The 15,107-nt window shown below is 48.0% G+C and overlaps 1 protein-coding gene across 1 annotated transcript; it reads left to right on the forward strand.

The window, feature by feature from the left end:
- Nucleotides 1–695: 695 nt before the first annotated feature.
- RP9 (RP9 pre-mRNA splicing factor) lies at nucleotides 696–14,312 on the forward strand (the record flags this gene model as incomplete). The annotated part of the gene is made up of 6 exons (XM_080701825.1): nucleotides 696–826; nucleotides 7,888–7,918; nucleotides 8,183–8,312; nucleotides 10,826–10,917; nucleotides 12,919–12,980; nucleotides 14,016–14,312. 6 exons carry the CDS (start codon nucleotides 696–698, stop codon nucleotides 14,209–14,211), a joined length of 642 nt encoding a protein of 213 aa, XP_080557951.1. The 3' UTR covers nucleotides 14,212–14,312.
- Nucleotides 14,313–15,107: the final 795 nt, after the last annotated feature.

The following is a 15,107-nucleotide window of genomic DNA, read 5'->3' on the forward strand; positions in this document are numbered from 1 at the left end:
TGTAGTGAGGCTCTCAGCAATTTAGGGAAACCCTGTTTCCAAATAAAGTATAAAGTAGGTCTGGGAGTATAGCCCGGACGCAGGAAAGCACCTAAGTTCCACCCCCAGTACCACTAAATAAAGAAAGGAAATAAAATAGCTGCGGGTGTGTGGTGATGCATGCTCACAATCCCACTACTTGGGAGGCTGAGACAGGAGAATCAGGGTTTGCGGCCCGCCTCAGCTACTTAGGCCCTCCACAATTTAGTGTGACCCTGTTTCAAAATAAAGAATAAAAAATAGGGCTGGGAGCCAGGGGTGATGGCACACGCTTGTAATCCCAGCATTTGGGAGGCTGAGACACGGACAGCCTCAGCTACTACCTAATGAGGCCCTTTGCAAAATAAAGAATAAAAGCCAGGTGTGGTGGTGCACGTTTGTAATCCCAGCATTTGGGAAGCTGAGACAAGAAGGTTCAAAGACAGCTCTGCTACTACCTTAGTGAGGCCCCTTGCAACTCAGTGAGACCCTGTTTCAAAAAATAAAGAACAAAAAATAGGGTTGGGGTGTAGCTCGGAGATAGAATGTCCCTGGGTTCCATACCCAGTATCGCAAAAAAAATTAAAAATAAAGACTAAAAAATAGCGCCGGGGGCGCTGCGCTGCGGGCGGCGGGCGCCAGGGGGCGCTGCGGGCGGAGTCGCGACGGCGGCCGCGATGGCGGCGGGGCCGGGGGGCGCGCGGCGGGCGCGGGAGCCGGCCGAGCAGGAGCTGCAGCGGCGCCGGGAGCAGCGGCGGCGGCGGCACGACGCGCAGCAGCGGCAGCAGCTGCAGCACCTGGAGTCCTTGTGAGTCCCCAGGCCGATGGCGGCGGCGGGGCGGCCGGCAGGCCCGAGACGGGAGGGGAGGGGAGGGGAGGGGGAGACAGGGGAGGGCGCGGCAGGGGGAGGGGGAGGGGGAGGGGGAGGGGGAGGGGGCGGAAGGGAAGGGGGAGGGGAAGGCAGGGGAGGGGAAGGGGGAGGGGAGGGGAAGGGGGAGGGGAAGGCAGGGGAGGGGAAGGGGGAGGGGAGGGGAAGGGGGAGGGGAAGGCAGGGGAGGGGGGAGGGGAAGGGGGAGGGGAAGGGAGGGGAGGGGAGGGGAAGGCAGGGGAGGGGAAGGGGGAGGGGGCGGCAGGGGAGGGGGAAGGCAGGGGAGGGGAAGGGAGTAACCCGGACCCGCAGTCCTGCACCGCCGCAGCGCCCAGAGGCTCTTTTCCTCGTTTTTGTGCTAGAGCTTGAACTCTTACCGTCGGGTGTTTGGGGTTTTTTTGTTTTTTACCAGCAGCCCTTTTTTGTTTTGGTTTGGTTTCTTGGTTTTTTGCAGAACTGGGGATCGAACCCAGGGGCTTTCTACCTCCGAGCTACAACCCACCCCCAGCCTTATTTTACTTGTATTTTGAAACAGGATCTCACTAAGTTGCAGAAGGCCTTACTAAGGAGCTGAGGCTGGCCGGGAACCTGTGTCTCAGCCACGCAAGTGCTGGGATTGCAAGCTTGCGCCACCCGGCTTGTTTTGTTCTTTGAAACAGGGTCTAGCAAAATCTTTGCGAACCTCCTGTCTCAGCCTCCCAAGCACGGGGATCACAGGCGTGCACCACCACGCGGAGTCAGCAGTATTCCTGCCTGATCACCCTGGCTGATGGATGGAGCCCCTCAATGCAGAGGGTTCCAAGAGTCAGGAGAACTCGGAGATCCTGCGGTGTGAAGGAGATTCGGGTGCAAGGGAGGGAGAGTGACTTGCCCTTCTGTGTTCTTTGACTGGGCTCCAATTAAATGGACATAAAATAAATTAAACAGAAACCAGCCCATTGTGATGGTTCCCACTACTTGGAAGACTGAGAGGCAAGAATCACAGTTTCTAGGCCAGCCTCAGCAACTTCGGAAGACCCTCTTTTTTTTTTTTTTCTTTTTTTTTTCTTTTTTTTTTCTTTTTTTTTTCTTTTTTTTTTCTTTTTTTTTTTTTTTGCGGGTTTGGGGATGGAACCCAGAGGCATTTGACCTCTGAGCTAAACCCCCTGCCCAATTTTTTTTTATTCTTTATTTTGAAACAGGGTCTCACTGAGTTGTGGAGAGCCTCACTAAGTAGCTGAGGCTGTCCTCGAACCGAGATCCTCTTTTCTCAGCCTACCAAATGCTGGGATTACGAGTGTGTGCCACCACACCCGGCTAAAACCCTCTTTTAAAATTAAAAATAAATAGGGAGCCAGGCTTGGTGGCACACCCCTGCAATCCCAGTACCTGGGAAGCTGAGATGGGAGGATCCAGATTCATGGCCAGACTTAGACTCAGCTACTTACTGAGGCCCTCCACAACTTAGTAAGACCCTGTTTTAAAATAAAAAATAAAAAACAGGGCTAGGGGGTTGTAGCTCAGAGGTAGAATGCCCCAGGGTTCGATCCCCAGTACCAAAAAGAACAATAATAATAATAACTACAGTAAAGTTTCTCAGATGGTATAAAATAATAGGTCTTGCCAGGCACGGTGGTACACATCTGTAGTCCCAGTACCCGTGGGGTTGACAAAGGAAGATGGCAGGTTCAAGGCTAGCCCCAGGAACTTGGCAAGACCCTGTTTCAAAATAAAAAGGGCTGAGGGTATAGCCCAGAGGTAGATCATCCTAGGGTTCCATCCCCGAGTACCAAAAAAAAAAAAATCTTAGTAGGTCACTACCAACTTTTTATTTTCCTATGTGTGTGTGGGGTTGGGGTGTCCTGGGTGTAGATCCCAAGAGCACTCTACCTCTGAACTATACCCCCAGTCCTTGTGTGTGTGTGTGTGTGTGTGTGTGTGTGTGTGTGTGTGTGTGTGTAGTGCTGGGGGTAGAACCCAGAGGCTTTCTACCTCTGGGCGATACTCCCAGACCTACTTTCTATTTTATTTGGAAACAGGGTCTCACTAAGTTGCTGAGAGCCTCACTAAGTAGCTGAGGCTGGCTTTGAACCTGCACGATCCTCCTTTCTCAGCCTCCCAAGGACTGGGATTACAAGCATGAGCCACCACGTTCAGCTTTATTCTTTATTTTGAAATAGGGTCTCACTAAGTTGCGGAGGGCCTCACTAAGTAGCTGAGGCTGTCCACGAACCTCGATCCTCTGGTCCCAGGCTCTCAAATGCTGGGATTACAAGTGTGCGCCACCACGCCCAGCTAGCATCCTATTTCTTAATGGCAGGTGTGCGCTGCCATTCCTGGCCTTAGTTTTTGTTTTGTTTTGAAACTCTACATTGCTGAGAATCTTGCTGCTTGCTGAAGCTGTCCTCAAACCTACAATCCTCTGGTCTTGAACTGTTGGAGAAATCTCCCCGAAAGTAGACTGCTCCTGCCCCACGTGCTCAAGAGTTCTGGACAACATGCTATGTAAGAAAAATATTCGGGAGGAGAACCAAGATGGCAGCGGCAGCCAGTATTCAGAGAGGCAGACAGATTAAATCTAATCCACCCCGAACGTTTGAAGAAATCGCCCCGAAAATAGGTTGCACCTGCCCCACATGCTCAGGAACTGTGGACAACATACTATGTAAGAAAAAGGTTCTGAGCACATCAGAGGGAGCCCTACATAGCCAGGTTGGCCAGCGCAGCATGCATCCCGGGAGACAGAGGCGCTCCTGGCCACTGCGCTCCTCTCTCCATGGTGAAGCTGTGGGCCTCCGCTCGTGGTGGGGAGATAAAACCCATTGCTACTAAGTACTCGGGCTCCCAACTTCTGCAAAAGACACGTACTGTTTTATTAAAAAAATATTAGCCGGGTGTGGTGGCACACACTTGTAATCCCAGCATTCGGGAGGCTGAGACTGGAGGATCGCAGTTAGCGGACAGCCCCAGCTACTTAGTGAGGCTCTATGCAACTCAGACCTGGTTTCAAAATAAAGAATAAAAAAATAGGGCAGGAATTGTAGCTCGGAGGTCGAATGCCCCTGGGTCCCATCCCCAGACCCACAAAAAAAAATACTATATGTATATATATACACACACACATATATATTGAAGAGGGAGGAAGATGGTGGCAGCTGCAGCCACAGCAGTAACCGTAGCCACAGCGGTGACAGCTGGCAGCGGCTGAATAGGACACGCATTCCTCTGAGAAAACCTGGACAACAGATGTTGGTTTAATATCTGATTGGGAAAACATACAAAGATATTTCCAGTCATGACTTCCTCTCTGAAATACAGGCTAGAAAGTGGAAAATGGCGGAATTAGAGGCAAGACGGCAACGTGGCGCCTGCCATGGCAAGAAAAGTGATCTTTTGGAGAGACATCCCAGAAGAGATCAGAAAGCAGACGGCTCCTGCCGCACATGCGCAGGAATTCTTAACAACTCTAGGAGAGATCTAAAAGGCGGCGGCGGCGGCCAGTATTCAGGAGAGGCAGGCAGATTCAATCCAATCCACCTTGAATTTTTGAAATCTCCCCGAAAGTAGACTGCTTCTGCCGCACCTGCTCAGGGATGCTGGACAACATACTACATAAGAGAAATGTCCGGGGCAAGTTGGAGGGAGCCCCGCTCACATGGCCGAGCTGGCTAGCTGCACAGATCTTCCCGGGAGACCTCGGCACTCCTGGCCGCTGCGCTCCTCTGTGCTGCACTGGGGGTGGCAGTGTGCAGCAGATTCCGCTCTCAGTGGTGAAGCTGTGGGCCTCCACTTTCGGTGGGGAGATAAAATCCACTGCTGCTAGGGATTTGGGCTCCCAGCTTCTGCAAATGACACATACTATTTTCTCCCACTTAAAAAAACATGGAGGCCGGGCGTGGTGGCGCACGCTTGTAAGGCAGAGACAGGAGGATGGCGCAGGTTTGAAGCCAGCTGCGTGCGCTGGCTTAGGAGACCCAGTTTCCAAATAAAAATGTAAAAATAGGTCTGGGAGTGTAGCCCAGAGGAAGAAGGGCTTCCAGGAACCCCAGTACCACCAAAAAAAAAAAAAAAAAAAACATGGAAGGAAAAATGGGAACCTCTGTAGACGTCCTGCCCACAGTGACGGGGACTGGAGTCTTCCACAAGGCGAGGCCGGGTCTGGAGCCAGCAAGGATGGGCCTTGAGCCTGCCACGTGACGGGGCTGGGACCGGGGCCTGCTCCACAGCAAAGGGCCAGCGGGTCCCTGCAACCTTGTGGCCAGGAAGCGCTAGAAGCTGCTGCCGCCTCACCTCATCTCCCAGCAGATTCCCAGATCCAAGTGACCTCTATTAAAAAAATTGGTTGTGAGTGGATCATCTTGTCAGAGTTACTCACCTTCTGGCTTTCATGATTTCAGTAAGTGGGAATCCGTGTGGAAATTAAAAGAAGGACTTCCAGGGAAGAAACTAATTGATCAGATGTGGAGAAATAGAAGCTCTAATACATTATTGGTGGGATTGCAAATTAATGAAACCACTTTGGAAAACAGTATAGAAGATCCTCAGAATAAAGAAAATGAACTTACCATATGATCCAGAAATTCCACCTCTGGGTATCTACCAAAATGAATGAAAACCAAAATACTAAACTAATGCCTGAACAACCATGGTCATAGCTGCACAGTTCACCACCGCCAAACCGTGGAACCAGCCAAGATGTCCTTCAAAAGATGAGTGGATTACAAAACTATGGGATGTGTACGCAATGGAATTTTGCCCAGCCATAAAGGAGAACAAAATTAACATTTACAGTGAAATGTCAAAAAAAATAAGAAATCAGATGCCCGTTTCTAGGGAGAAATGGGTAACAGGTGGAACTCTAGATGAAGAATGGATCCTGTAGAGGAGCAATTAAGGTGACCTATCTGAGGGGATGGGAGAGGGGAAGAGGGAAACTCTGTAAAGCACATGATGTACTTTAACATATCAAAGTCAATCAGGAACCAAGCATGGGAAGGAGGAAGAGAGAGGGAAGGGGTTAGGGATTGGGTAAGGCTGATTGGGTGATGTGTACATATATATCTCCACAAGTTTCTTATCCCATTAAGATGTATGACTACATTGCACCAATAAAAATTTATTTAAAAAAATAAAAATTAACAAGTAAATAATAAAGAATAAAAGAAATAGGGCTGAGGTGTCGCTTGGAGGTAGAAAGCCCCTGGGTTCCATCCACAATATTGCAAAAATAAATAAATAAAAACAAATAAGCCGGACATGGTAATGCACACTTGTAATCCCCGCGCTTGGGAGGCTGAGACAGGAGGACCGCACAGGTTCGAAGCCAGCCTCAGCTACTTAGGCTCTCAGCAACTTAGTGAGACCCTGTTTCCAAATAAAATATAAAATAGGTCTGAGAGTAAAGCCCGGAGGTAGAAAGCCCCTAGGTTCCACCCCCAGTGACACCTAAATAAATAAATAAATAAACATAAAAATAAAGAAAAATAGAACTGGGGTGTAGCTCAGAGGTAGAATGCTTCTGGATTCCATTCCTCAGTACCACACAAAAATAAGTGAAAAATAAAAAATAAAGCCCTAAGGCAGCTGAGCGTGGTGGCACACGCTTATAATTCCAGCACTTGGGAGGCTGAGACAGGAGGATCACAGGCTTACAGCCAGCCTTAGAACTTAGTAAGGCCTCCCCAATTTAATGAAACCCTGTTTCAAAATAAAGAATAAAGAAAAAAAATAGGTTGGGCATAGTGGTGCATGCTTGTAATCCCAGTATTTGGGAGGCTGAGACGAGGATTGGAGTTTTCAGACAGTCTTAGCTACTTAGTGAGGCCCTTTGCAACTCAGTGAGACGCTGTTTCAAAATAAAGAATAGAAGCCAGGAGTGGTAGTATATGCTTGTAATCCCAGCATTCAGGACACTGAAACAGGAGGATTGCGGCTCATGGACAGCCTCAGCTACTTAGTGAGGTCCCTTGCAACTCACTGAGACTCTGTTTCAGAAATAAAGAATAAGCCGGGCGTGGTGGCGCACGCTTGTAATCCCAGCACTTGGGAGGCTGAGACAGGAGGATCGCACAGGTTCGAAGCCAGCCTCAGATACTTAGGCTCTCAGCAACTTGGTGAAACCCTGTTTCTAATAAAATATAAAAATAGGTCTGGGAGTGTAGCCCAAAGGTAGAAAGCCCCTGGGTTCCATCCTAGTAACACAAAAATAAGTAAATAAAGAAAGAATAAACCAGGCGTAGTGGAGCACACTTGTAAGCTCACCATTCAGGAGGCTGAGACTGGAGAATCACGGTTTAGGCCCTCCGCAACTCAGTGAGTCCCTGTTTCAAAATAAAGAATAAAAGCCAGGTGTGGAAGCCGGACATGGTGGCGCACGCTTGTAATCCCGGCATTTGGGAGGCTGAGACCCAGAGGATCGCAGTTCGCAGACAGTCTCAGCTACTTAGGCCCTCCGCAACTCAGTGAGACCCGGTTTCAAAATAAAGAATAAAAACTAGTGCAGGGGGGTGTAGCTCGGAGGTCGAATGCCCCTGGTTCCATCCCCAGATGGGCAAAAAAAAGCCAGTCATGGTGGCGCACGCTTGTAATCCCCGCGCTTGGGAGGCGGAGACAGGAAGATCACGCAGGTTCAAAGCCAGCCTGGCTGGCTTAAGAGACCCTGTTTCCAAATAAAAAGTATAAAATAGGTCTGGGAGTGTAGCCCGGAGGTAGAAGGGTTTCTAGGAATCCCAGTATCACCCAAAAAAAAAAAAAAATCTTAAAAAAGAAAAACTAAAGAATAAAAAATTGGGCAGGGGGTGTAGCTCAGAGGTCAGATGCTTCTGGGTTCCATCCCCAGACCCAGAAATAAATAATAGAGCTGTATACTTCAGAGAGTTAGAATGCCCCTGGCCATTCCCAATACTACAAAAATAAAGAATAAGAAATAGGGTTGGGGGTGTGGCATTAACTTGGGAAATATGAAAATGATGATGCTGTTAACATGATTGATGAGAAGTTTTATTTGTTTTTTTTATTTCCAGTTATGAAAAACCTCCTCCTGGCCTTATCAAGGTTAGTGTGAAGTTTGTACTCTTATTTCTTATTTTTTTGTGGCACTGGGGATTGACCCCAGGGGTCACGCATGTTGGGAATCTTCTCTAACACTGAGCTCCATTCCCAGCCCTCCATTAGGATGTTTCGTGTGCTGGGGACTGAACCCGGAGGCATTCTGCCTTCTCGTTACATCCCCAGCTCTGGCAATGGTGGCTTTCTAAGAAGGCGGGAGAGAATCCCAGGCATTTTTGCCAGGTTGTTTACACGTATTTCCCTGTTTAGGAAGATGAGACCAAGCCTGAAGACTGTATACCAGATGTACCAGGCAATGAACATGCCAGGGAATTTCTGGCTCACGCGCCAACCAAAGGCCTCTGGATGCCGCTGGGGAAAGAAGTCAAGGTTATGCAGTGTGAGTAAGGAGAGACCCAGGCGGTATTTTTTGTCTTAGTCTCTCTTCTTTTCTTTTCTTTCTTTTTTTTTTTCTTTTTTTCCAATTTTGATGGTACTAGGGATTGAACACAGGGGCATGTTACCTCTGAGCTACACCCCCAGCCTTACTTTATTTTTTATTTTGAAACGAAGTCTCACTAAGTTGCTAAGCTGGCCTCAAACTTGTGATCCTCCCATCTCAGCCTCCGAAGTACTGGGATCACGGGTGTGTGCCACTATGCCCAGCTCTTAGTCGCATTCCTACAACTAGGTGCCAGGAGGTAATTGGTGGCTGAAGGTACGCAGAGCCTGTCGTTGGCATCCTGCCAGAGTTCCCAGGCTGCACCGCACGTGGCAGATCTAAGCTCTGTGTACCTTCCAGCCACCAGAATAGTGAGCCGGACGTGGTGGTTCAAGCTTATAATCCCAGTACTTGGGAGACTGAGACCGGAGGATCCAGTTTCAAGGCCAGCCTCAGCTACTTAGTGAGGCCCTCCACAACTTAGTGACACCTTGTTTCAAAATAAAGACAAATAAAAATCAAGCTGGGGGTGTATCTCTGAAATAGAATACCCCTGGCTTCAATCCCCAGCACCACACACACCAAAAAGAAAAAAAAAATAAGGGGTGGGGGTGTTGCTCAGAGGTAGGATGCCACTGGGCTCAATTTTTGCAAAAAATATAAGCCAGGTGTGATGGTACGTGCTTATAATCCTCATAGTTGGGAGGCTGAGACAGAAGGATCACTGGTTGGAGACCAGCCTCAGCAACTTAGTGAGGCCCTGCTGCAAAATAAAAATAATACAGGGCTGGCAGTGTAGCTCGGTGGTAGAATGCCCCTGGGAGCCATCCCCAGTACCACTAAAAAGTAAAAAGGGTGTCCAGGCATGGTGGCGCACGCTTGTAATCCCAGCATTTGGGAGGCTGAGATAGGAGGATCGAGGTTCATGGACAGCCTCAACTACTTAGTGAGGCCCTCTGCAACTCAGCGAGACCCTGTTTTAAAATAAATAATAAAAAAAATAAGGCTGGAATAGGGCCGGGGGTGTAGCCCAGAGGTAAAATGCCCCTGGGTTCCATCCCCAATACCACAAAAAAAAATTATATATGCATATGTATGTATATGTATATATGCTCTCAAAAAAAAACCAAGCCCCACTGAAAATAAATTCACCTTTTTACAATACTTTTGCATGGAATATTTTCATAAGTAATTAATGATAAGTAATTAATTAGTTATTCCTAAAGCTAGAAGATTCCTAAAGCAATTAGTTTACCTCTATGAGGGTGTGTGTGTGTGTGTGTGTGTGTGTGTGTGTGTGTCACTGGGAATTAAACCCAGGGGTATTCTACTTCCCAACTGCACCCCTAGCCCTACATTTTTTTTTTTTTTTTTTTTGGTGGTACTGGGGGTGGAACCCAGAGGCTTACCGGGCTCTACTCCCAGACCATTTTTATATATTTTTTGGAAACAGGGTCTCACTAAGTTGCTGAGAGCCTCACTAAGTAGCTGAGGCTGGCTTCGAACCCGTGCGATCCTCCTGTCTCAGCCTCCCAAGTGTGGGGATTACAAGCGTGCGCCACCACGCCCGGCTACATTTTTATTTTTATTTTGAAACGGTCTTGCGAGGCTGATATAAAGTCTTGCTATTTGCTGAGGCTGTCCTTGAACCTGCAAACCTCCTGTCTCAGCCTCCCCAGTACTGGGGTTACAGGCATGCACCACCACTCCCAGCTACTTCTAATTTTTAGGATCTCACATTCATGTTTCATCCACTGGTTGCATTTAGTTGCAGAATTGAAATCTAATCAGGAAAAACATGTAATCTACTAAGAAGTTATCTCAGCTGGGTATGGTGGAGCACACTTGTAATCCCAGTACTTGAGAGGCTAAGACAGGAGGATCACAGGTTCACGACCAGCCTCAGCTACAGAGTGAGGCCCTCTGCAATTTTTTGAGACCCTGTTTCAAAATAAAGAATAACAACCGGGCTAGACTTCCGGGAAGATGGCGACAGAGAAAAGCGGGGCTTACGAGCCCCGCTAACAACCAATCTCTATTACCACAAAATCAGTGCCTTTCATAGCCAGAAAACACCATCAGCAGAGAAACAAAAAATGTAATTTCAAGGGACAAAGAAAAAGAGGGCTGGAAAAACGAGACACCAGAAACCAGACCGCAGTGCTGCAGCCAGAGCCGTGCCACCAGGCACCATTTTCCCTTGCAGCACCAGGCTCCAGAGAGGAAGGGAACTTTTACATATCTCTAAATTGTATTGTTTGCTTTTATTGTTGCTAATTTTTAGGATTTCTAGTTGGAATATTAATATACCTTCAGATATAGCATTTGGAAATATTTTATCACATTCTATCAGTAGAATGACCCTAGATTCAACCCCCAGTAACACACACACACACACACACACGTGCGCGTGTTATCTCAATGAGGTGGAACTATGTTGTCTTACAGAATTATTTCCCTTTTTTTTTTAGGTTGGCGTTGCAAACGGTATGGTCACCGAACAGGCGACAAAGAATGCCCTTTCTTTATCAGAGGCAACCAGAAGTTAGAACAGTTCAGAGTGGTAAGTAGAACCCCGCGGTGTCATCTCCATTGCTCAAAGATGGTGAAAGTCAGGAGTCAGGCAGTGCCATACACTGATGTTCCTATAAATACAGTCCCCAGAAGCCTCTCCGCCCGGTGCCTCATGGTGGCTTCACCTGCGTTCAGTTGCGTTTGTGTGGCAGATTACATCTTTAATAGAAAACTAACTTCTTTTAAAATATTCTTTACTAGCCGGGCGTGGTGGCGCACGCTTGTAATCCCCGCGCTTGGGAGGCGGAGACAGGAGGATCGCGCAGGGTCGAAGCCAGCCGCGCTGGCTTAAGAGACCCTGTTTCCAAATAAAAATATAAAATAGGTCTGGGAGTGTAGCCCAGAGGTAGAAGGGCTTCCAGAAACCCCAGTACAACACAAAAAATAAATAAATAACTAAATATTCTTTACTTCCAGACATGGTGGCGCATGCTTGTAATCTCAGTACTTGGGAGGCTGAGACAGGACGATTGCAGGTTTGCAGCCAGCCAGCCTCAGGTACTTAGTGAGGCCCGCCGCAAATTAGTGAGACCTTGTTTCAAAATAAAAGAATAAAAAATCGGACTTGGGCCAGGCGCGGTGGCGCACGCTTGTAATCCCCACACTTGGGAGGCGGAGACAGGAGGATCGCACAGGTTCAAAGCCAGCCACTCTGGCTTAAGAGACCCTGTTTCCAAATAAAAATATAAAATAGGTCTGGGAGTGTAGCCTGGAGGTACAAGGGCTTCCAGGAACCCCAGGACCACAAAAAAAAAAAAAAAAATCAGACTTGGGATGTTGCTTGGTGGTAGAATGATGCCGTTGGGTTCAGTCCCAGTACACACACTCACACACGACGTTGTTATAGCTTTCAAACAGTGATTTTTTTGGTGGGTGGGTGGGTTACTAAGGACTGAACTCAGGCATCATACCTCTGAGCCACACCCTATCCCATTTTATTTCTTTTTGTTTGTTTGTTTTGCAGAACTGGGAGTTGAACCCAGGAGCGTTCTACCTTTAAGCTACACCTCTGATTTTTTTTGGAAACAGGGTCACACTAAGTTGCAGAGGGCCACGCTAAGTTGCTGAGGCTGGCCCTGAACCTGTGATTCTCTTGTCTCAGCCTCCCAAGTACTGGGATTACAAACATACACAACCACACCTGGTTTACTTCTTTACTTTCTGCAACGGAGTCTCACTAAGTTGTGGAGGGCCCCGCTGAATTGCTGAGGCTGGCCTTGAATCTGTGATCCTCCTGTCTCAGCCTCCCAAGCACTGGGATTACAAGCATACGCCACAACACCAGGCTCACCAGCACTATTTTTTTTTTCTTTTGTGGTACTGGGGATTCCTCACTAAGTAGCTGAGACTGGCTTTGAACCTGCACAATTCTCCTGTCCCATCCTCCCAAGAGCTGAGATTACAAGCATGCACCACCACGTTCAGCCTCCCAGCCCTATTTTTTATTCTTTATTTTGAAACAGGGTCTTACTGAATTGCAAAGGGCCTCACTAAGTAGCTGAGGCTGTTCGTGAACCCTGTTCCTCCTGTCTCAGCCTCCCAAATTCTTTATTCTTTATTTTAAAACAGGATTTCACTGAGTTATAGAAGGCCTCGCCACCACACCTGGCTGTGATGTGACTCTTAAGGGTTAGGACAGCTGGGCATGGTTGCACATGCTTTTAATTCCAGCACTTGGGAGGCTGAGACAGGATGCTCAGTGCCAGCCTCGGCAACTTAGCAAGGCCCTCGGCAACTTAGTGAGACCGTTTCCAAATAAGAAATCAAAATGACTGGGCATATAGCTCAAAGGTAGAATGCCTTTGGGCTCTATCCCCAGTACCAATAAATAAATAAGTACGTAAATAAATAACAAGAGTTAGCACATGTTAAACATGAAGCTACATTCAGCAGTCAACTAAGAGGCGGTTTAGATAACACAGGAGTTTTGTTTGTACTTAGGTAGCAGTCCATGAAGACTAACCAGGCCTTGACTTCTCTGTCCCTTAAGGCACATGAAGATCCCATGTATGACATCATTCGGGAGAATAAAAGACATGAAAAGGACGTGAGGTAAGGTCATCCCCATGGTGACACGTCATCCCCATGGTGACAGCAGCCTCTCAAGTTGATCTATGAGCTACACCCCCAGCACTTTTTTTTTTTAAGATACTGGGGATCAAACCCAGGGGCATTTTACCTCCAAGCCCCAGCCCTTTTTTTTAATTAATTAATTTATTTATTTATTGCAGTACTAGGGATGGAACCCAGGGGCATTCTATTTCTGAGCTACGCCTTCACCCTATTTTTTATTTTTATTTTGAAACAGGGTCTCACTGAGTTGCACAGGGCCTCAGTACGTAGCTGAGATTGTCAGCGAACTGTGATCCTCCTGCCTCAGCCTCTAATGCTGGGATTACAAGCTTGAGCCACCACGCCCAGCCCCAGCCCTGTTTTTTATTCTTTATCTTGAAACAGGGTCGCACTCAGTTGCTGAGGGCCTCACTAAGTAGCTGAGGCTGGCCTTAAACCCGCAATCCTCATGTCCCAGCCTCCCAAGTACTGGCATTACATGCATGTGCCACCATGCCCAGCTTTTTTATTTTTTTAGTACTAGTAATGGAACCCAGGGGCATTCTACCTCTGAGCTACACACCCTGACCAATTTTTTTTTTTCCATTTTGATATAGGATCTCACTAAGTAGCTGAGGGCCTAAATTGCTGGGGCTGACAATGAACATGTAATCCTCCTGTCTCAGCCTCCCAGGTACTAAGATTACAAATATGCTCCACCATACCCAGCTCCGTAGCCTGTTTCCATGTTTTGTTTGGAAACAGGGTCTCCCTAGGTTGCTGACAGTCTGGCTTTCTTGCTGAGGCTATCTACTAACCTGTGATCCTTCTATCTTATCCTCCCAAGTACTAGGATTATAAACGTGCACCTCCAAGCTGGCAGAGACCCTGTTTCAAAATAAACAATAAAATAGTACTGGGGGTATAGCTCAGAGGTAGCCTGCCTTTGGGTCCCATCCTCAGTACCACAGAATAAATAAAGCTGCTCTGCTGCCCGTGAAGAAGTCAGAGCCCTGACCTGTCCTCCGTCCTTAGGATCCAGCAGCTGAAGCGGTTACTGGAGGACTCCACCTCCGACGACGGAAGCAGCTCCAGTTCCTCGGAGTGCAAAGAGAAACAGAAGAAAAAGAGGAAGAAGGAAAAGCACAAGAAAAGGAAGAAAGAAAAGAAAAAGAAGAGGAAGCGGAAGCATAAGTCCTGCAAGTCAAGCGAGAGCGCAGACTCAGACTGACCGCCCTTGGCCTGCTCAGCGTTCTCCACTCAGGTCCAGCGCTGTGGCCACAGGACGGGAGGCGCGACGAGAGGACAGAGGCCCGGAGAGGACGTCGGGGTCACAGGCGGGGTCTCAGGCAAGAGCTGGCCCTGGACGGGAGGGCTGGGTCCCCTCCCCGCTGTCACCGGGTCTGCTGAGAGGCCCGGCAGGGTGGCCGAGGCCCCTGAGGAGGAGCCTCTGGGCCCCACGTACAGTGACCCAGTTCCCACACACTTCACGTCTCCTGTCCAGAATAATAAAAGCTCGTGATTTATTTTTAAAACATAGGTATTTTATTTGTACTTAGGTCTTTCAGAAATGTGTCACAAACAGGGCTTTTTAACTTACATGGCTATAAAGTTATTATTTATTTTTAATGTTACTGCATATTGTTACTTTTTGGGGGGTTACTAGGGATTGAACTTATCCATTCAACCTCCAACCTATACCCCCAGCCCTTGTGAGTATCTTTGTGTGTGTGTGACTGAGGATTGAACTAAGAAGCAGACTACCTCTGAGCTATGCCACCAGCCCTATTTTATTGTTTATTTTGGTTTTGCTTTATTTTTTGTGGTACTGGGGATGGAACCCAGGGGCATTCTACCTCCACGCTACACCCCCGGTCTCACTGAGTTGCAAAGGGCCTCACTAAGTAGCTGAGGCTGTCCGCAAACCACAGTCCTCCTGTCTCAGCCCTCCAAATGCTGGATTACAAGCGTGCGCCACTGTGCCCAGCCTAGGCCTCACTAAATTTCGGAAGCTGATCTCAAAAGTGTGATCCTTCAATCTCAGCCTCTCGGGGACTTAGATTACATGCATGAGCCTTCCCTCTCAGATTCCTCGGCCCCTTTCTACTCTTTGGTCTAAAATAGCAT

The sequence above is a fragment of the Muscardinus avellanarius genome (genome assembly GCF_963383645.1).
Source record: "Muscardinus avellanarius genome assembly, chromosome: 9".
NCBI lineage: Eukaryota > Metazoa > Chordata > Mammalia > Rodentia > Gliridae > Muscardinus > Muscardinus avellanarius.